We start from the raw sequence: 21,814 nt of genomic DNA, 5'->3' as shown, positions 1-21,814 counted from the left end.
GCCAAATGCTCGGCCCCAGACCCAACCTCCCCCCTCCCCGCTCTCCTCGTCCCCCCTACACGACAGTTGGGCAGGAGTGTGCTCCTGGTGGCTCTGCGAACACTCGGTTCTGCTTCATAACCCAGCGCTTTCGCCTCAGCTCTTCCTTCTGTCTGAAACACCTTCCCCCTCTGGTCTGTCACTTCCTGATGGAAATGTTAAGGACTGAGGACTTGTGTGTTAGCAATGAGGCAGGTAAGGTGTCAGGACGATGGAGGTGAGTGTATCAGAGAAAGCGTCAGTCTGTGGAGGGTGAAATGAAACAAGACATGACAGATAAGCTCTTCCCTGAAGGGGGAACACAGTCACGGAGGAGTATCTTAAGTGACAGCCTGAGGGAAGTGCAGAGGCGGCCTCAGGCCTCACGGCAGGATGGGAGCCAAGAAGCCCTACAGAAACACAGCCCCAGAACTTTTCTCGTTACTACCAACATGCAAAGTACCCACAGAGCTTGCCTTTTCTGCACACAATCTCTCCCTCTGGGCACTGGCTCTTGTGCTTAAAAGGAAGGAAATCTCAGTTAAGTGGGCCAGGCTGACCCCTAGTGGACAGAATGAACCACTGCAAACAAAAAAATGCTGGCACAAAAGCCTCTGCCCTTATACTTGGTTATTTATTCATGAAGACATACCCAGCACGAAGAGAAACACTGAGGCCCTGGGGCACCAAGGACAAAGTACTAAACCCTAATGCTTAAGACTCTCACCCGATAGGTAGCTGCCTGTTTACGGGTTCCCTTGGCAGCTCTGCAGATAAGGGGAGACAGGTTAGAAGGCTGATGCTACGGTCCAGGGGAGAAATAATGTGACAAGGATTCAATAACAATCATATGTGTGAGATGACAGAGACGAAAAAGTCAAGGCCTCCCAGGTTCCTGGGCAACTGGCTGGATGTGGGGTGCAGCTCAGAGTCAGGAAATTTAGGAGGGTGAAATTTGTGCAGAGGATGAGGTCAGCTTTGGACATTGAGTTTGGGGTGACCTGGGAACAGCTGGGTAAAAATTTCCAATAGCCTCCTCCAAGACGAGACGAGACCCGGCACATAGGCCAGGCTATTGAATATAAATATGTAGGGGACTCAGAAAGTATAGGGCAGAGAGTATTTTTTAAAATATTTATTTATTTGAGAGGCAAAGCAACAGAAAGAGAGGGAGAGAGATCTTCCATCCGCTGGTTCACTCCCCAGATGGCCACAATGGCCAGGGCTGGGTCAGACCAAAGCCAGGATTGAGGAACTCTCTCACATGGTGGCAGGGGTCCAAGTGCTTGGGCCATCAGAAGCAGAGCAGGGGCCAGCACTGTGGCGTAGCGGGTAAAGCCGCTGCCTGCAGTGCCAGCATCCCATATGGACACTGGTTCTAGTCCTGGCTGCTCCACTTCCGATCCAGCTTTCTGCTATAGCCTGGGAAAGCAGCAGAAGATGGCCCACATCCTTGGGCCCCTGGACCCATGTGAGAGACCCAGAAGAAGCTCCTGACTTAGAATTGGCGCAACTCTGGCCGTTGTAGCCAGTTGGGGAGTGAACTAGTGGATGTAAAACCTTTCTCTCCCTCTGCCTCTCCTTCTCTGTGTAACTCTTTCAAATAAATAAATAAATCTTAAAAAAAAAAAAAGCCAAGCAGCTAGAGTTCAAACTGGCGCTCTGATATGCCATGCCTGCCAGGAGCAGTTTAACCATTTGTGCTACAATGCCGGCCCCTGGAGTAGAGATTTTTGAAAGTTCATTGCCATGAGGTTACAGTGGACTACTTCAGATGATGTACACCTGATGAAGACATTAGCTGAGCTCTTGAGAAGGTTCTAGGAAGTCTCTTCCCCACATTCCTCCATATGCTAACTCCGAGGCTTCTCATTCGCTTCCTTGGCCCTGTAAATCATGTCAATTACAGCACTTAATGCGTCTTATTACAACAGCCAGTATTCTCATCTACTCCCACTTACATCATAGGCCCTTGAAAGAAGGAATTACTTTGTGAACATGCACAAGGAAGGGAGGCAGAGTTGTAACCAAGAGTGCTGGATTTAGGAAGAAGGGGCACTGCATTGTGGGCACCATCTGCAAGTTTAGTGTCCTGAGCATGTTTTTCCAAGGATATTTGAGGAAAGCTTGTCTTACAACTCTGTACCCAGATCACCACAAACAAGGAAGGTTAAAGCTGCAGGAAACCAGTCTGCTTCCTTTTTTCTTTCTTTCTTTCTTTTTTTTTTTTTTAAGATTTATTTTATTTATTTGAAAGACAGAGTTACAGAGAGAGAGGTCTTCCATTCGCTGGTTCACTCCCCAGATGACCACAACGGCCGAAGCTGCACCGATCCAAAGCCAGGAGCCAGGAGCTTCTTTCATGTCTCCCACGTGGATGCAGGGGCCCAAGCACTTGGGCCATGTTCTACTGCTTTCCCAGGCCATAGCAGAGAGCTGGATCAGAAGTGGGGCAGCCGGGACTAGAGCTGGTGCCTATATGGGATGCCAGCGCTTCAGGCCACAGTGCTGCCCCCTCAGTTTCCTATTTTCAATTTTTATTTTTTATTGACTTGAAAGGCAGAGAGAGGGAGGCAGAGATCTTTCACCAGCTGGTTCACATCCCAAATGCCCACAACTGCTGGGTCTGGGCCAAACTGAAGCCAGGAGCCAGGAACTAGGAACTCAATCCAGATTTCCTGGGTGGGTGACAGGGACCCAACCAGCTTTTTTTTTTTTTTTTTTTTTTTTTTTTTTTTACAGGCAGAGTGGACAGTGAGAAGAGAGAGACAGAGAGAAAGGTCTTCCTTTGCCGTTGGTTCACCCCCCAATGGCCGCCGCAGCCGGCGCACCGCACTGATCCGATGGCAGGAGCCAGGTGCTTCTCCTGGTCTCCCATGGGGTGCAGGACCCAAGGACTTGGGCTATCCTCCACTGCACTCCTGGGCCACAGCAGAGAGCTGGCCTGGAAGAGGGGCAACCGGGACAGAATCTGGCGCCCCGACCGGGACTAGAAGCCGGTGTGCCGGCGCCGCAAGGCGGAGGATTAGCCTATTGAGCCACAGCGCCGGCCTCGTTTGCTTGTTATAAGCAAATATTTTCCTCTGAACAACTCCCTTTTGAGTTGGATTATTTAGTGACAGCCCAAGTGAACGGAACCCTGTGTCTGCTAACAGTTGTGTCATGTAAAGCCTTGTGGCTAGGCAAGGGAATGTGATGCAAGCACCTGAAAACATTTAAGCAGGGGAGTGGCAAGATCAGATGTGTGGCTTCCAAATATTAATCCAGATATAGTACGGATTCTATATTAAACACAGACAGATGGAAGCTGAGACCAGGTTGGAAGATGAGCAGCCCTTGGGGCCTGTGTGTGGCACAGGGAGTTAAGCTGCCAATTGTGATGTAGGTATCCCATATTTATGGGGTGTGGGTTTGAGTCCCAGCTGCTCCACTTCCCATGCAGTTCCCTGCTAATGAACCTGGAAAGGCATCAGAGGGTGGCCCAAATGCTTGGATGCATGCCATCTACATGGGACACCTGGATGGAGTTCTAGCTCCTGCCTGGACCAGGCTGCCGCTATAGCTATTTGGGGAGTAAATCAACAGGTGGAAGATGCTCTTTCTCTGTCTCTCTCCCTCTGTCATTCTGCCTTTCAAATAAATAAATAAAATCTTTTCTGGGGCTGGTGCTGTAGCATAGCTGGTAAAGCCACTGCCTACAATGCTGGCATCACATATGGGTGCTGGTTCAAAACTCTGCTGCTCCACTTCTGATCCATCTCCCTGCTAATGTGCCTGGGAAAGCAGTGGAGGATGGCCCAGGTCCTTGGGCCCCTGCACCCACGAGGGAGACTTGGAAGAAGCTCCAGGCTCCTGCCTTTGGATCTGCCCAGCTCCGGCTGTTGCAACCATTTGGGGAGTGAACCAGCAGATGGAAGGCCTCTCTCTCTCTGCCTCTCAAATAAATAAGTAAATCTTTTAAAAAAAATCTTTTTTTTTTTTTTAAATATGAAAGACCTAACTGAGGCCCTCTACTAAGACCATGTCCATGGAGTTCTGGGAGGGTGAAGGATTGGGGGTTAAATTTTTTAGGCATTTAAAGATCTAAAATATCTTCTTTTTAGAAGGTAAGAGGATGAAGGGGTGATGTTGACATTGGGCTGACCAGCAGAACGTTGAGAAGTAGACTGAAAACTTTAGAAGACAGGGATTCAGAGCCTCGAGCATATCAAAATGTTAAATGCATACTTCATAACTGCTCCACTCTGAACCACAACACTAAGATGGGAAAAAACAAATGCTGTATTGAATTAAACCATCTATTCTTAGCTTTCAGAACATAAACATGACATTTACAGCATACATTTAATATTCCAACTGTTATACCAGTAGTTGCTGTTCGTCTAGCTGTATTCTAGATTATTCTCATTTAATTTTTACTAAGGCCTAAGAGCTGTATATCATTTGTTTTACAAACGAGAGCATGAAGGCTCAGAGTAGTTAAATGACTTGCCCAAAGTCATACAGTGGAGCAATTATTGTTTCATTCTAAAATCTATACTTTAAAAAATATTTGAAGAGAGAGTGATGGCACACCCATCCTTTGGGTCACTCTCCAAATAACAACAGCAGCAGCTTGGCCAGGCTTGAGTCAGTCCCTTCCGTGGGAGGCAGGGACCCAACTTCTTGGGCCATCACCGCCGCCTCCCAGGGTCTGCAACCCGTAGGAGCCGTTTTCCGGAGCGCGGCCAGAACTCGAACAGAGTGGGGCCTGAGTGTCCCGCGCGGCGTCGGAACCGCCGGGGCAGAGACACGCCTCTAAATTCTACACAAGTGCGTGGCTACACCATCTCCCCAGGTCCTATTTGGCTCAAATGTGAGCAGCGGCCCTCTAGCAAATAACAACGGGAAGTAAACTACACCCAAGGTTGGCTGCAACCCGACAGCCGCGGCGGAAAGCGCGCCGCGCGGGGAGGCGGCCCCTGACGTCATCACGCCGCGCGGGCGCCGCGCACCTGCGCTGGGGCCGGCGGCCTGCAGATGGCGGGGGGTCAGGCCGGGGGCGCACCGCGTTCGTCCGTGGCGCAAGATGGCACTGCGCTTTGCACATTCCTTGCGCTGGTGCCGCTGGGGAGTCAAACGATTGGGAGGTGTTGCTGCGGAAGCCCGGAGAGGTAGGGTTGTCAACTTTTATTCTCTTACCTCCGTAATGGCTGTCACTCCGGGAGCCCGCTCCAAGAAACAGCCCGAACCCCGGGTCAGTTCCCCTCTCCAGGTTGTGTTAGTCTCTAGGTTCCAAACCGGGGCTGCCATCTGTTTTCTTTAGACCCCGAGTCTTTTGGCTCCTGGGGCCGCCCATGCTAAAGGCGACCTCCTCTGCTGCCAGTTTGGCGTCCCGATTCTTCTCGGCTTGCTGAGGATCGCCTGCCTGCCTGCCTGCCTGCCTCACGTGGGAATTTATCACCAGCCCTAAGGGTCTAGCTCGTGTCATTATCCAGTCTTTTTGCTCTACCCGCAGGCGTCAGTTTCAAACTGGAAGAAAAAACTGCCCACAGCAGCCTGGCGCTCTTCAAAGGTGACACAGGTGTCAAGTATGGCTTGGTGGGATTGGAACCCAGCAAGGTGGCCCTGAATACGGAGCGCTTCCGAGAGTGGGCAGTGGTGCTGGCAGACACAGCGGTCACCAGCGGGAGACACTACTGGGAGGTGACGGTGAAGCGCTCCCAGCAGTTCCGGATAGGAGTGGCCGATGTGGACATGTCCCGGGATAGCTGCATTGGTGCCGATGATCGATCCTGGGTGTTCTCCTATGCCCAGCGCAAGTGGCATACCATGCTGGCCAATGAGAAAGCTCCGATTGAGGGTATCGGGCAGCCAGAGAAAGTGGGGCTGCTGCTGGAGTATGAGGCGCAGAAGCTGAGCCTGGTAGATGTGAGCCAGGTCTCTGTGATCTACACGCTGCAGACAGACTTCCGGGGTCCCGTGGTGCCTGCCTTTGCTCTTTGGGATGGAGAGCTGCTGACTCACTCAGGGCTTGAGGTGCCCAAGGGCCTCTAGAATGTTCCTCACTGGAGTCGCTAATCATGTTCTTGGCCAGTGTTCTATTAAGTGTCTGAAGGCTTTTTTACTCTGCCCCACGCAGGGGTCTGGTTCCCACACCCCTGCGTGGAGTCCCCTGTGCAGTTTCACTCATCCTTCTCCCTCCCCTGCCCTGTGAAAGCTAGGCATACCACCAGCACCCCCTCCCCCGCAACAGCTGCCAATTTCCTAGACTGCCTTGAGTGTGTTTTCCCTTTCTTTCTTCAGTCTCTCCGCGTCACCTGTGCCCAGGCCATTCTCAGACTGTATTCTGTCCTGAGTCTGATCTTGGAGCTTTGTTTGGATTTGTTAATCATGGGGATACCTCTCCTTCCCTTTGCTCACATGTGGCTTGTTTGTTCTTGGGGCTCTACCAAATCTCTACCTCTGGCTGGAGGAGGTGCGTTCAATGAGTTGCCCCTCTCTCTACAGCACACAGAGTGCTCTGGCTCCCTTGGTAAGTGCTTTATTGATTTAGTGTGTCAGGGTGGGAACAGAGCCTTCCTTCCCCAGCACCTCAACACCACAGACCCTCAGTCCCACACAGTACAGCTGTCCTCACCTGGAGGTCATCTTTCTTCACCTACACCTCTGACCACCAGCCAGTCCGTCATAATCAACTATGACCAAAGGGGATATCTAGGGTTAGTGTTAGAAACTTTCTCCTTGAGAAGTTCTATCTTCATTGCTACCCTACTTGGAACCTCCAGAGGAAGGAGAGCAAGCTAACCCAAAGCAGTGTCTGGGGTTCTGGGAAACGTGGTGGGGTAGGCGAATATGTCTATGAAATATGTATTGTTTGGGCTCAGTCTGACCCTGTGATTCTTTCTTATTGTACTTTCTATGATGGTGATGAAACTGGATACCCACTGGGGAGAAAGAGAAAACTGGGATTAGCAAAAATTATAGTTTGTGTAATTAAACTTTATTTGAGCACAAAATACGTTCTCTGTCTATAAAATTGCTGTTAACAGTAGCAGCAGCAAGTCCTGCCTAAGGGGGCCACATCTGTCCAGACTCCTAAGGCCAGGTGCTCAGGCCCTCCTTTTGTCTTACTCTGTTCACTCACACATGTGCTTGATAGCTGGAGCCCCTCCACCGAGTTTCTCACGTGATGGTTGCTTCAGGGAGAGGAGGAGGGAACCCAGGTGAAGGCCTGGGGTGGTTGTCACTGGGCCAAGCCATCAGGCTGTACCTTAAAGAAGCCCACAGTCTCTATGGATGGTTCTACTGCAAGTGTCCACGGAGGCCCTCTTCTGTCCTTGAGGTCTGCAAAGGGGCTGGGTATAGTGACTCACAGAAAGCACTGGGCTGTGTCACCAAATGAATTTCTTGGTGCTCACTGAAGCACTGTAGCTCCATAGCATTTTTGGTGGTTATAGGTTAAGTGTGTGGCCAGCTCATGCTTAAGCAGGGACTGTCCATGACCCGGGATCACACCATGCTCTCTAAATTTTCTTTGGATAGGGCCTCAGCTTCGGCCTCAGCCTGGGTCTCAGAGAGTACGTAGGAGTCCTGGTAATCTTGGAGCAGTTTGACCACCTCCAGGTGGTTGAACTGCACAGCATCGTCCAGAGGAATGTTGCCCCACCTGGGAGGAAGAGTGATTATGATCAGGCCAAGACACAGACCACAGCTGTTCCCATGAGTCTGGTGGCTGAGGGGCAGTGGGGGAGCCATGCCCCCCACCCCCTCTCCCTTTCAGCCTCATCCTACACACCTGTCCTTGACAAAAGGATTCACTTTGCAAGCCTCGATCAGGAATTTAACAACTTCAGTGTGTCCTAGGAATACAAGCAGAAGAAAAATGAGGGTACAATTGCTGAACCCTTTGAGGCAGACCCTTGGCTGCTGGAGTCTGTACCAAGACGGGAGGGGAAAAGGCATCTGGACAAAAACAGTTGCAGCCCCAACTAGTCGAGGACACACACACACAGTGGGGGCACCCTTGGTGGGGAAGGGTTTAGAATGTTTCTCTTTAGCCCTTCACATACCTTCAGCTGCAGCAACATGCAGAGCCGTGCGGGAGTCGTAGTCTTTCTGTTCCATATTCATGGCTGACAAGGCAAACCTGAAGGGAGTGGAAAGTGGCTTAAGTTACCTGGCTCAGTCTAGAATCATTAGTGTCCTTTCTGGAGTGGGGTCAGATGGATATGTTCCAGAAAAAGTAAAACAGTTTATGGCAAGGTCTGTGGGCTCTGTATAACCTGTGTTTTATACCCAGAAGAGATTTACTCCCATCACAGAGAGATGAGTACTCATTTGTTGTTGGTCATTTCAGACAGGGTCCCTGCCTCCCCTCATTCTGCTCCTAACACCCAAGTTAATAACAGTGGCTGTCATGAATCAAGTTCTTACCGTATGGCAAGCAAGCACTTTTTAAAAAAAATACATCATTCAGATGCCACCTGTGTCCATTCTGTCTCCTAAGATCTGTGCCTCAGAATTACCTTCGCAGAGCTGAGACATCTCCACTATAGGCAGCAAATAGCAGGTTCACCACCGTCTTGTTCTGGAACACAAATCACACCCACTTGAGATTGACTGTGGCTTCCCTGTGACCTTCCCCATGGAAGCCTGGCCAAGGGCATTGCTGCAATGCGGTGGGATGTTCTCTTCTGAAGTACGTAACAGCCAACTGGGGTTTTCCTTACCCGGACTTCTCCCCCTTCACGCCGTGGGTCCAACTTCCGCGCACAGTGCCGCAGGTTGTCATAGTTGTGGAAGTTGAAAAGAGACACCAACCTCTAGAATTGTAGGCCATGGATATGGTATACTCAGACCTTGTACTTAGAAGGAACTCAAAATTGCTTTACTTCAACAGCTGCCATTTAAATGTACTGCTCAATTTATTAAGTCCTGTGTGCAAAGCAGCTTACCTGGCAGAAGTTGATGCCCCTGTGGCTGTTCCCGAGCTTATCCAAGGGAGGTGACAGACACATCATTCCCATAACATTGGGTACCACCAGCAGAATGGCCCCTGACACGGCTGACTTGGCTGGCAGGCCCACCTGGCAAACAGAGTTGGAGCTGAGGATGAGTTGGGGGTGTCCCACATCTGGGAAAATAAACCAGTCAGCTATCCCATGTGGCTGCACAGGTGAGGCACACCCTACCTCAACCTTCGGGCTTGTTAATTAGTCCCTTTCTTACTCCTGCCCTTCACTTCCTCAGCTCATCATTTCAGTTAGGAACTACTTATGAATATTAACAGCATGCTGGTTGATGTGCTAAAATTGTCATTTAACTAACATTCTGGTATAGGAAACAGGCAACACACAGGTTAACAGACAAAAATAATTTTGACAAACACTGGGAAGAAAAACGGTAGGCACCATGAGCAGTGGTCAGGCAGGGCCCACTTGAGAGGGCAGTTAGGAAAGCCACTTGTAGGACCAGCGTTGTGGCACTATGGGTTAAGCTGCCACCTGCATTGCCAGCTGGTTCAAGTCCCAACTGCTCAACTTCCAATCCAGCTTCCCAAGTCTTTGGGCCCCTGCACCCACGTGGGAGACCCAGATGGAGTTCAGGCTCCTGGTTTTGGCCTGGCCCAGCCCCAGCCGTTGTGCCCATGTTGGGAGTGAAGCAGAAGTTGGAAGGTTCTCTCCCTAACTCTCTTAACTGTGCCTTTCAAAAAAAAAAAAAAAAAGGCGGGGGGGTGGTGGTGGTGGAAAGAAAAGCCACTGTTTAGAAGTGACCCTAAGCTGAGATGCAGGAGGGAAGAGCGGGTTAGAGGCCTGACATCACAGGTTTACGTGTGTGAGGAATGTGGTGTGTTTGGTAAACTCCCCTGAGAGCCTCAGCCTAACTGCCTGGAATTGGGAGTTCTCCAGCCTGAGAGCTGGAGAGTGACAGGCAGAACCAAGTGTTCTTCCACTTCTCCTATCTTCAGAGACACAGTATCCTCTCTTCTTGGCACTGGGCTCTTGGCAGGTGAGTGGAAGGGCCAGAGACACTCACGTGGAAGGCAAACTGGCCGGAGAAGTCATACATGCCGCAGGAATGCATGAGGCTGAGGGTATTGCGCACTGCTTCAGCGCTCAGCACGCTCTCGCCGGTGATGGGGCAGATCCCACCATTGGCAAGGGTGGCTGCCATGACGCTGCCCGATTCACAGGTGACCTCCACGGAGCACAGCTGTGAAGAGAAGGGAGAGGCCAGGGTGTGGTGTGGACCTGAACACACTGCTCTTGGCATCTAGATCTCTGGACAAGTTCCCCAGCTGTGTCTGACGGCCTCCAGAACCACTTGGAAGGAGATTCCCTCCCGCGGGCCGGAGTAAGGAGGGCAGTGTGTCCTGCTTCCTTGGCCCTGGGCACTGCTTGCTTACCTGGAAGTAGAGATCAAGGGCGGCCATCATGTCCACCCCATTAGGAAAGCACTGCAAGGAGAAGGAGGGGAGCCTTTCTCTGAGCCCTTCACACTGCCAGGGCTCAGCCCCGGTCCCCGTCCCGAACACTCCACCAGCAGCAGGAGTCCCAGGGACTCTTCCTCCCAGCCTGTCCCAGTTACCTTCTTTTCCTTGAGATAATAGCCGATGGCGTAATTCCGATCCCCAGTCTCCTTCTCTGACTGAAATCTGAGGCAAATACTCAATTTAGTGCTTGGAGTTTGCAGGATGGGTTTGGGGAGTCAGATGTCCATCACAGATGTAAGTAAACTAAGCCCCTTCTACCTTTTTTTTTTTTTTTTTTGGACAGGCAGAGTGAACAGTGAGAGAGAGAGACAGAGAGAAAGGTCTTCCTTTTGCTGTTGGTTCACCCTCCAGTGGCCGCCGCAGCTGGCGCACCGTGCTGATCTGAAGCCAGGAGCCAGGTGCTTCTCCTGGTCTCCCATTCGGGTGCAGGGCCCAAGCACTTGGGCCATCCTCCACTGCACTCCCGGGCCATAGCAGAGAGCTGGCCTGGAAGAGGAGCAACCGGGACAGAATCCAGCACCCCAACTGGGACTAGAACCCGGTGTGCCGGCGCCGCAAGGCGGAGGATTAGCCTATTGAGCCGCGGCACCGGCCAAGCCCCTTCTACCTTCTGCCAGCAATACCAGCAGCAGAGGAAACATCTGACCCTGAGCCAACTCTCAGCAGAGCTTTCTTGTAAAATGGCAAAAACACAAACAAAACCAGCCCAGACTGCCTAGATGTCTAGGAGAGCTGGTGTTTAGCTTGTGGAAAATCTTGGCAAGAAAGGGCTTAGGCACAGGGCATCACACGGCCTCACTCGTTACCCACGAATTGGGAAAGGAACAGGTTATTTCACATAGCAAACAAGTGTCAGCGAAGGGGCTCACAGGAAGGTGGGAGGCCAGGGCTCCCAAGGCTTCTTCCTCCCACGATCCTCTCTCTCACCGATCCTTTCTCCCACCTCACAGTCCCCCTCAGCCTGCTCAGCCCATCTGAACAGGGCCCTCCTTACGTGGCATTGCTGAACCCCATGTATTCATTCCCAGCCATTTTGTTCAGATACTGCAACACCTGAAGAGAAGAGAAGACGGGGCATGGGAGGCATTACTTGCCCAAGGACCCCTATTAAACACATCTCAGGCTGACCAGGCCATTGGAACTACTCTGTCTTCCTCCCAGCTTTGCCCAGCCGGGCAGGGGATTCAAGGGGCTCTGCTCTCCGAGGCCAGCTGATTCCCACACATCCCGAGATAAGGTTTCTAAGTATGGCTGGTGCACCTGATAGTGGGATTAGTCAACCACAGAGGCAGCTGGAGGGGACAGCATGCCAAGGAGAAAAGCAACCAGGGGCTGAGTAGCAAGGGAACTTACAAAGTCAAACTTTTCCGCTTTGTTACAGTCCATCTGCAGAGAGAGAGAGCGAGCTGTCAGTATTCAAGCCTAGCAGGATGACAGAGGCAAGGTGAGGAGGACCTGGGGTTAAAATGTTAGACTGGTCTTGCTACTTGGAATATGTTACATTTTACAATCTTCTGAAAAATATAATGGGGACCTTTTTGTATCCACACATTATCTGGTGATCTTAGAAACCAAACCGGGGCAAGCATTTGGTGCAACAGTTATGACGCCAGGTGGGATGCCCACATGTCATATCAGAGTGCCTGATTCTCATTCCAGCTTCTGTGCCTGGCCCCAGCTTTCTAACGCACAGCCTGGGAGACAGCAGGGAGGCTCAAGTAGTTGGGTCCTTGCCACCCATGTGAGAGTCCTTGATTCAGCCTCGCCTAGGCCTGGATATTGTGGGCATTTGGGATAGTGAACCAGAGGATGAGAAATCTTTGTCTCTCTGCCTTTCAAATAAGTCATATCATTTTTCTAACTCCAGTCCCGTCCCCAACCCCTATGCCTGATCTCTGTCCCCACTCCTTACACCCCCTGTTACAGCCTTACTCTGTCCCTCTCCCAACTCCAATACCATCTCCAAGACTGGATGGTGTGGCAGGAATGGGATGAGGATGTCTGTCGTGTATTATTTTACCTATAACTGAAATAAAGCTAATGATTTTAGCTAAGAGTCGAGTCTGGTAGGGCCTGTGTAGGTGAGAATGGGATGAGGCAGGTCCCCAGACACAGGGCTGCAGATGGTGTCATCACAGAATGAGGTGACAGGCGGCCTGGTCACTCCCAGACACGTTGCTCCATGTATGTGTCAACTACAGTGTCAACACCACAGGGACTCTGACACCTGCTTCCCCAGGGGAGGGATCCTAACACCACCTTCCCCAGGAGGGGCTGTGATTGGCTCCAGAGTGTCACGGCCTACGCTGCCCCAGGTTCTTGCTCAAGCCCTTGGAGGCCTATAGCTGATGAGCCAGCCTGACAGCCTTGCTCAAGGCCAACTCACAGTTCCAGGTGACGTGAACAACTGCCCTGGCCTGGCCATTCACCCTTTCCTCATGTGTTCCTCACCCAGAAGTGGCCAATCGGTGCTGAACAGTGTTGTCCTCCCCCTGTCTCTGGCATTTGGCCCTTGGTCCCAGGCAGAGGTCAGGACCTGCTCACTTCCCTAATGGCCAGCAAGGTCTGGGCTCTAGACTCATGCGGGGGGGCAGGCGCTGTACAAGGTGGCAGTGGGGGAGGTGGTGCAGTCCCTTTTACTAACACCCTCAGTGTAGCATGTGGGGCCCTGCTGTGCTCCCTTGTGTCTGCTGGGGACCCTCAAAGGAATTAGGGTCCCACCAGTGCTAAACAGATTATGAGGGATATAGGATCAAGGGGGCTTAGGGAAGAGAACCGTTCAGGAGGGTAGGGTGGCACTGACCTTGATCAGGGAGCTGACAACGATGGCACCAGCATTGACCATAGGGTTATGGGGGATTCCTGGGGAAACAGAAACCACCCAGAGCCTGTCAGCCCTGAACAAAGCCTCCTTTACAGCCCGCCCACCCTGAAGGTTAGACTAGGAAGATTAATGTGCTGAGGAGGAAGGCCTGGCCTGGCTAATCGGGAAGGGTGGAGACACAGAACAATCAGGGCTGGGGGCAGGTGGTATGAGAAGGGGTAGACACGAGTTTGGTCGGAGCCCTCAGTGGTGCTCACCTTCCTCATTGAGGGAGAGCGTGTTGTAGCGCAGGCCACTGGGCTCCTTGCCCACAAATCTGTGCACATAGTCAGTGCCCAGGGTACTGATGGCGATGGCGTAGGTGAGGGGCTTCACACAGGACTGCAGGCAGAAGGGGATCTTTGTGTGGCCCACGGAGTGCCTGGGGGCAGACAAGTACCATGAAAGGGCCGGCCCTTGGTCATCACCTGTGCCCTGCCTCCCCTCCCTCTCACCCAGCATCTCACCGCTGACCGTCCACCGTACACAGGGAGACGCCCCACAGGTCTGGGTTTGACTTGGCCAGCTGAGGGATGTAGGCTGCCACCTGGGCATGAGTGGGTGGAGAGAAGAAAGACACGTGGCTGTGCAGAAGAGGCACAGAGCTGAGCTTCTTGGTCAGGAGAGTCGTCTAGATAAAAGCTCAGATTCTGTCTCCTGCAGGGCAAAGGGGTCCCACCTGCCTAGTGCTCCCAGAAACACCCAAGCCTTAAGTCTTAGAGGGCCCTATCTTTCTGCAGCTCCAATCCTGTAAAGCTCATGGAAAGTAAAATAAATTTTTGGGCTCAACTTTGCTTTTTGGTTTTTAGGCTCAGTTACCCTGTAAGTCTCTTTGAAAGCTCTGCTGACTATGTCAATTGTCTCCATAAGGACCTGGGGCTCCCCAACCTGCTCTAGGAATCACCTGTATAGGAACAGGTTTTGCTTGTTATCTCTCATCTGCTGGATTCCCAGCCCCAGAAAATCTCTAAGAAAGGGGTGTCTGGCCCAGAGCCCTTGCCCCTCCCTCAGTCCCCTGGTCCTCACTTTGCCTCCAGTGAGCTCTTTGGCATCCTCAAAGATGCGATCCACGTGGCCCGTGAACTCCTCAAAATCAGGAATGACGAACTTCTTCCGGAAAGCCTGGGTCAGGAGCACAATGTTGCTGCTCACACACCTGGATCCCAGACATGACTGGATTAGGGGACTGGAGACAGATGCAGCTGGGACTCACGCTGGAGCCGTGGAAGTTGGGGACAAAGAGGTTATGAGCAGCCATCGGGTTTGGGACCATCGGCTGTGTGACCTCTGACATGTCAGCTTGTCTTTCTAGCTCTTAGTTTCCTCGCCTCTGAAATGAGCTTGTAATTACATGGGAAGACGTCCCACCACATAACATCTTGGGATCAGAAAAACCAGCACAATACATACAGTCTGTCATGTTCATGTTAAAAATCCTGTCATAAATTACATATATTCACATAAGTATGTAAATACATAGTGTACTATCAAGAAGTCACCCCACTAATCTTAACAGTGTTTACTTTGGGGAAAGGGCCCAGGGATTGGGAAGACAGGGAAAGGGGATTGTATATTTCTATATTTTTGAACTTTTATAAAGAGTATCCGCGTATTGTGTAATAAATAATAAAGTGAGGGTTTAAAGTATATGACCCCGAAGAGCCTTTCCTGCTTGGAAAGTCTGCGTCCACAGAGTAGTTTTGCGAGTAGTGCTCCCGTTTCTGGGGCCCTCACTTTTGGAAGAGATCTCGATCCAAGAGGCCACCGCTACTGGACTCTCGAACCGTGCGGCGCATCTGGTTCATGCAGTCCCGGAGCCGGGGGTCTGAGGTCTGCAGCCCAGTGGCCTTCAGTGCCTTTAGGGGAAAGAAGGGGCCTGGTAAAGTCAGCTCCAACAATGCTCCTTTCACCTACTAATTAGCTCAACCCCAACGACTACAATAGGTGGAACAAATGGAGGCTTAGAAAGGAAGGGAGGTAGCAGCTTTGAAGCGGTTTCCTGCCACTCTCACCAGCCACTGGGTTTTTAAATCTTGGGGGGAGGGTGCCCCGAGTTTTTTATTTTGCAACCCTAGGGCAGAGATGGGATCCACACGTCTACCTAGGCATCTGTCATCACCCATCTGTTGTCTCCATCCTCACAGAGCAACCCATTAGCTGCCCTGGACTTGTCCCGCCTTCCTTTTTCCCACTTCCCAGAGACTGTATGGAGTGCGGGGTCTGAACAAGTAGATGTCAACTTACGGTGGTGAACTTGTGGATCGGAATGCGTTCCTGTCCCTCGGCAATGGTGTAGAAGAGCAGGTCACCCAGGCGGGACAGCATGCCACTCTGTGTTGCATCCCTGTTTGGGGGCAGAGATGGGGGAGGAGGGCAGGAGCCTGAGAACCACTTCCTGCTGCTCCTCCTTGTGCATGAGCTTGGCTGTCCTCAGGCTGTGCCTCCTCCCTGGTCTCTCAGAGCTCTCCCCAGAATTCCAACTTTCACATCTGTCCTAAGAAGTTGTAAATCTTGCTCTCCAGCTTTCCTTCACTCCTAACCTTCAGCCCTGTATTTCTAGCAGCCTTGTAGACACCGCCATGGCTAGATCTCCCACAGGCACTAAAAACACGTCCAGATCTGACTTATCTCACCTGCCTAGGGTAATAATAGCATTAACACCTACCCGGTGCCACGCTGGAAACAGAATCATTTTGATAGTCCCACACCGTAGGTCCACGTTCAGTTGGTTAACAACATGGGATGCATACACCACCACAATGTCTCTCAAGTCCACCCTCTATTCTCCTTTCCCCTGTGCCAGCCGGGTGCAGTAGAAAGAACCAGAGTTTATTGTTGATTGCATATGGCCTTGGGTAGGTCACTCAAGCTAGCTCAGCCTGCTTTCTATCTGTAAAGTAAGGGTTGGGGGGGATGACTACATCACAACAGTCATGTGAGGCTTAACTAAGATAATTCTGTGGAAAACTGACAAAGTACATGCTCGGTATATCATGCTTCTTTATCATCAGCTCATTTGTTTGTTTATTAGAAAGTAAAGCTCAGAGTGATAGAATCATTTGTTCAGTTATTAACTGGTTAGTGCAGTGATTAGAGTATAAGTGCTCAAAATCCAGGTCTCTTCTTTTTTTTTTTGACAGGCAGAGTGGACAGTGAGAGAGAGAGACAGAGAGAAAGGTCTTCCTTTTTGCCGTTGGTTCATCCTCCAATGGCTGCCGTGGCTGGCGCGCTGCAGCCGGCGCACCGCGCTGATCCTAAGGCAGGAGCCAGGTGCTTCTCCTGGTCTCCCATGGGGTGCAGGGCCCAAGCACTTGGGCCATCCTCCACTGCACTCCCTGGCCACAGCAGAGAGCTGGCCTGGAAGAGGGGCAACCGGGACAGGATCAGTGCCCCGACCGGGACTAGAACCCGGTGTGCCGGCGCCGCAAGGCAGAGGATTAGCCTATTGAGCCATGGCGCTGGCTCAGGTCTCTTCTTTTTTTTTAAAAAAAAATATGTATTTATTTATTTGAAAGGCAGAGTTAGAGAGAGGTAGGTCTTCCATCCACTGGTTCACTCCTCAAATGGCCGCAATGGCTGGAGCTGGGCTGATCCCAAGCCAGGAGATTCTTCCAGGTCTTCCACGCAGGTGCAGGGGCCCAAGGACTTGGGCCATCTTCCACTGCTTTCCTAGGCCATAGCAGAGAGCTGGATAGGAAGTGGAGCAGCAAAGGACTCAAATGGGCACCTATATGGGATGCCAGGACTGCAGGCAGCGGCTTTACCCACTACACCACAGTGCCGGCCCCTCATCAGCTCTTTATTGTCTGTTACCAAATCGCTTGACTTCTAATCCATCATCCACCAACGTGCCAATTACCTTTCTAAAATTCAAATGTAATTTCTGTACTTAAAAACTATTGGTAGGGGCTGGTGCTGTGGCGCAGTGGGTTAAGCAGATGCCTGCAACATTGGTATCAGGTGCAGTTCACGGGTGCCAGTTCAGAGTCCCGACTGCTCCACCTCTGACCCAGCTCCCTGCGAATGTGCTTGGGAAAGCAGCAGAAAATGACCCAAGTACTCAGGTCCCTGTACCCACTTGGGAGACTTGGAAGAAGCTCCTGGCTCCTGTCTTCAGATTGGCCCAGCTCCAGCTATTGCGGCCATTTGGGGAATGAACCAGCTGAAGGAAGATCTCTCTCTAATTCTTTCAAATAAATGAAAGAAAAAGAAGAAAGGAAGGAAGGAGGGAGGGAGGGGAAAAAGGAAAAGAAAAAGAAAAAGAAAAAAAAGAAAAGAAAGAGGAAGGAAGGAAGAAACTAATTAGGATGCCAGTGTCTCTTATCAGGTTGCCTGGGTTCAAGTCCCATTTCTGACTCCTTATTCTACCGCCCTACTAACACAGAGGACAACAGTGATGGCTCAAGTAATTGTGTTGCTGACACCCACTTGGGAGAACTGCATTGAGCTTCCCTGCTCTTGGCGTCAGCCCTGCAGAATTCTGGCCATTGTGGACACTTAAGGAGTAAACCAGTAAATGGGACTGCTCACTATCTCTGCATCTCAAGCAAACAAATAAAATTAAAAAGAAGAAACAAACACAGAAAACGTTGGTTATGTCTGTACTGCCTATACAACTAAGTTCTAAGTTCTTCTTTCTTGGTATGGGCATTTACTTATTTTTAATTTCCACCTCTGAATTTTCTTTTTTTTTTTTTAAAGAATTATTTATTTGAAATGCAGGCAGTCAGAGAGGGAGAAACTGAAAGAGATCTTCCATCTGCTGGTTTACTCCCCAAATGGCTGCAACAGCCAGGGCTGGGCCAGGCCACAAGCAGGAGCCTGGAACTCCATCTGGGTCTCTCATGTGAGTGGCAGGGACCCAACTATTTGGGCCATCATCTGCTGCCTTCCCAGGCACATTATCAGGAAGCTGGGTTGGAAGCAGAGTAGCTGGGACTTCAATGGACACTTGACAAGGGAACTGGCACTCTGATAATGCACAAGTGGCAGCTTAACCTGCTGTGCCACAACATCAGCCCATTAAGGCTCTTTAAAATCTGCCAACCTTCCTTTCCTATTCCCCATGATGCCCCCCACCAGTTATGACAGTTATGACCGAAGATGGCGCCCCAAAAGACTTCCTGGCCTTTGCTTACGTGGTAATGCTGCATGGAATCATCTTCACCCAGCACAGTCCTGCTCATCCTTCAAGGTCCCTATCAAATGTCACCTACTCCATAAAGGCTTCCTCAGACCTCCAGGTTTTGCTTCTGCTACTGTGTGACCATCGTAGTGTCATGGAAATCTCCCTTGCTCCACTGTTAGATCTTTGTCTCCTTAGCACTGAGCAAAGTCCCTAGCACACAGTGGGTCTTCAGTAAGAATTACCAAGTAGCATGGCTAGGAAGGCCCCACTGGCTTATAACACCTAGAATTCTAGGTACTGAAGACTTCTTGGTCTTCAAGAGTTATCCAGGCCGGCACCGTGGCTCAATAGGCTAATCCTCCCCCGCAACACCGGCACACCAGGTTCTAGTCCCGGTTGGGGCACCGGATTCTGTCCCGGTTGCCCCTCTTCCAGGCCAGCTCTCTGCTGTGGCCAGGGAGTGCAGTGGAGGATGGCCCAAGTTCTTGGGCCCTGCACCCCATGGGAGACCAGGATAAACACCTGGCTCCTGCCATCGGATCAGCGCGGTGCGCCAGCCACGGCGGCCATTGGAGGATGAACCAACGGCAAAAAGGAAGACCTTTCTCTCTGTCTCTCTCTCTCACTGTCCACTCTGCCTGTCAAAAAAAAAAAAAAGTTATCCTATTAATATAACCAATTTAGAGGAATTATTTTATCAGTTCATTTCCAAATATGATAGCTAATTAAGACCGATGAAAATCCTTTAAATCAATGATTTTACTTCCAGTAATTTATCTTGCAGGTATACTCACATACTTGCAAAGTAACATATTCACAGTTACTCACTGCATTGTTAGTAAGATTGGAAACAAACTGTGCATCAGTAGATAATTGGTTAGCTAAATTATGTTATATTCATATAACAGATATCATGCAGTATAAAAGAAGAAACTAGGTAGTGCTCTATTGATATGTAATTATCTCTAAGATGTAACATTAACTAAAAGAAGAACATTGTAAAACAGTGTACATAGTATGATACTACTTATCTTTAAGTTGGAAAACTATGTTTGCTTATTCAGGCACAAGGTATTTAGGAAGGGATGGACAGAAAACGGGTAAGACTGACTCATCTTCCTTAAGGAAGATTGGTTTAAATAAGTTGTGATACCTCAACATTTTTTGGCAGCTATTAAAAATGCCAAGTGACATACACATAAGTTCAATGACAGTAAAAGCAGTTGAGAAATAGAAAAGATAGGCTACCAAAGAACATGAATATTAGGGTGCCATTTTAGTTAAATTACATGCATACACATACATGTATAGGCTATATATGGGTACATCATTAATTGATTTTCGGTAACACTGAGATCTTTATTTTTTCCTTGACACTCTGTATTTATCTTGGTTTTCTTTAAAATTAGAAACACAATAAAGCTAAATATTTAAAAACAAAACAAACCCAAACAAAACAGTGACCCAAATCGCAGCATCTCCACTTTGCTGCCCTCCTTTGCTGCCAGAGCCCACCACCCTGGTGCTCTCACCCGCTTCTGCCCAGGGGGCACCAGTCCCAGGCCGTGGGGAAACGAGCAGCCACAGGAAGTAGAAACGAGTCCCCTACAGACATCCCAGCGCCGGATTCCCCTGGACAAGGAGATGGAGAGGGAGGCAGAACCAGGGGTACCTCTACCTCCCCCACAGAAGGTTTGGAGAGGGAGGAAGGTGAAGTCTTAGCTGTATCCCAAAACTACTTGTCCCCTGGTGATTATTTAGGACAGACGCTGGAACAGGAGGGAGAGGGCTTACCCTTTTAATGTTCTACATCTCTGAGAGGCTAATGGCAAAACTGCGGCATAATAACGATTATTAGGAATAAACATCTGTTGGTCTGTTACCGTGGAGGACAGGGACTTCACTGATGGTGAGGCAGTGTGCTATGTCAGCCTGCCGACTTTGATTACGGTGTGCCTGTGTTTCCCAGCGTCATTAGGTAAACGGCATTGACACTTGGACATTGTCTAGCTGGCCCTCTGGGAGGACTGGATTTCAAGCTCAGGAGAAAAAAAAAAAAAAGGCTCAATCACCCAGAGTTCCTGGGTGATGAAGGAGAGGGAGGTTCGGCCTCACGGGAGGAAGAAGTGCCCACGGAAAGAGAACCCTTTAAATCAGGGAGCCCAAGCAGTAGGAACAACCGTTCTGACCCGCCCTAGCCAGGGAAACCTGCGTGTCAACGATTTTCCTCATTAGAACTGGTCTCCTCTTCCTCAACAACCGATTTGTAAAGCCGCCCTTATTCTATATATTAGGGGGCCCTGCTACGCATCCATCGGACACACAACGCATGTACCTGCGCACCCATAATACCCACGCATCACCCATTACCTGCAGAGGATACAAAGCTCCAAGTACGCCTGCACCCGAAGCAGGAGGCTGTTCCAGACCCACGCATCCCCCCAAAACTCACACGCGGCGCGGGTAGGTGAGGGAGGGTACGGGTGGGCGCGCGCGCGCACGCGGCCCTGCGCTCAGACACGTGCACCACGCAACACTCCAAACCCACTGCGCCCCCAGCTGAATACGCACCTTGGACAGGCATCATCCCGAGGACCGACCTGCCCAAACGCCCTCCCGGGCGCACGGCAGTTAACCGCCCGAGCGCGGCGGACCCAGAGCCCCAAATCTAAAGGGAAAGGCATCGCAGGCTACTGAGCGAGGAGAGGGGGAGAAGAGATGCGCTCTCTGGGGAAGGGGGCGGTGGGAGTGGGAGCGAGCCTGTCCCCGGCCCCTGTCCCGCGAGCCTTACTCATCCTGGCGCAGCGGCTGGTGGATGTGCGGCGGCTCTCTGCCCTGCGCCGCGGCCTCACTGAAGTGGTGCCGGACGCCCCCGCCAAGGAGAGGGCTCCGACTCGGGTGACCCCAGCCTCCCCGCCGGCAGCGGCTGCCGGCCCTGCTCAGCGCGTTCTGCAGAGCCCTCATGGAGCGCATGCCCCGCGCGCGCCGCGGGCTCTGCCCGAGCGCCCCGGCTGCGTCCGAGCTGCGGGCGAGAGCGACGGGCGGAGGAGGCGCGGGCGCTCTGGGATGGAGCGCGAGGCTCGGGAGCTGGGGGAGAGGAGCCCGGTGGGTGGGGTTGGGGCAGGAGGAGGGGCCAGTCCCTGGCCGCGGCCAGGTGCGCCCGTTCCACCCAGACGAGGAATGGTCGGGGAGTGCAAGGGATAAGGGAGAGTTGCGGTCGGGCGGTCTAGTGGGCAAAAGGCGGCGGACAGCGCAGGGGCATGGGGGGGGGGGGCTGTCGGGATGGACAACGCCCAGGCCCAATCCTTAACGAAGTCAAAATCTTGGGGGC

At 51.3% G+C, this 21,814-nt stretch overlaps 2 protein-coding genes across 3 annotated transcripts; one reads left to right on the top strand and one right to left on the bottom strand.

Moving 5' to 3' along the window:
* The first annotated feature begins 5,009 nt into the window (after positions 1 to 5,009).
* Positions 5,010 to 7,016, top strand: SPRYD4 (SPRY domain containing 4). The gene is made up of 2 exons (XM_062203440.1): positions 5,010 to 5,171; positions 5,516 to 7,016. The coding sequence occupies exons 1-2, from the start codon at positions 5,087 to 5,089 to the stop codon at positions 6,052 to 6,054; spliced, it is 624 nt and encodes a 207-aa protein (XP_062059424.1). The 5' UTR covers positions 5,010 to 5,086; the 3' UTR covers positions 6,055 to 7,016.
* On the bottom strand, positions 6,979 to 21,609 carry GLS2 (glutaminase 2). Of its 2 annotated transcripts, none has more exons than XM_062203438.1 (18): positions 21,275 to 21,609; positions 15,600 to 15,699; positions 15,090 to 15,211; positions 14,382 to 14,511; positions 13,823 to 13,902; positions 13,574 to 13,737; positions 13,296 to 13,354; positions 11,846 to 11,878; positions 11,487 to 11,545; positions 10,588 to 10,654; positions 10,406 to 10,456; positions 10,036 to 10,212; positions 8,955 to 9,086; positions 8,730 to 8,822; positions 8,526 to 8,587; positions 8,070 to 8,146; positions 7,796 to 7,859; positions 6,979 to 7,666 (listed from the first exon to the last, which is right to left on the bottom strand). In XM_062203438.1, the coding sequence occupies exons 1-18, from the start codon at positions 21,454 to 21,456 to the stop codon at positions 7,510 to 7,512; spliced, it is 1,809 nt and encodes a 602-aa protein (XP_062059422.1). In that variant the 5' UTR covers positions 21,457 to 21,609; the 3' UTR covers positions 6,979 to 7,509. The 2 variants fall into 2 exon arrangements, with proteins under 2 accessions (XP_062059422.1, XP_062059423.1); XM_062203439.1 differs by lacking the exon at positions 21,275 to 21,609 and adding an exon at positions 21,055 to 21,258.
* Between the last annotated feature and the right edge of the window lie 205 nt (positions 21,610 to 21,814).

The sequence above is a fragment of the Lepus europaeus genome, chromosome 10, assembly GCF_033115175.1.
Source record: "Lepus europaeus isolate LE1 chromosome 10, mLepTim1.pri, whole genome shotgun sequence".
Taxonomy (NCBI): Eukaryota; Metazoa; Chordata; class Mammalia; order Lagomorpha; family Leporidae; genus Lepus; species Lepus europaeus.
The sequence above is the reverse complement of the archived record's forward strand: the minus strand, read 5'-3'. Positions and strand labels throughout refer to the sequence as shown.

What these genes read in the sequence shown, in the direction of transcription:
- SPRYD4 (XM_062203440.1), top strand. Translation starts at nt 5,087, where the DNA reads ATGGCACTGCGCTTTGCACATTCCTTGCGCTGGTGCCGCTGGGGAGTC. An exon ending in TGCTGCGGAAGCCCGGAGAG is followed by an intron (nt 5,172 to 5,515) that starts GTAGGGTTGTCA and finishes CTCTACCCGCAG; the next exon opens with GCGTCAGTTTCAAACTGGAA.
- GLS2 (XM_062203438.1), bottom strand. Translation starts at nt 21,456, where the DNA reads ATGCGCTCCATGAGGGCTCTGCAGAACGCGCTGAGCAGGGCCGGCAGC. An exon ending in AAGCGGAAAAGTTTGACTTT is followed by an intron (nt 11,546 to 11,845) that starts GTAAGTTCCCTT and finishes TCTTCTCTTCAG; the next exon opens with GTGTTGCAGTATCTGAACAA. An exon ending in ATGGGGTTCAGCAATGCCAC is followed by an intron (nt 10,655 to 11,486) that starts GTAAGGAGGGCC and finishes TATTTGCCTCAG; the next exon opens with ATTTCAGTCAGAGAAGGAGA.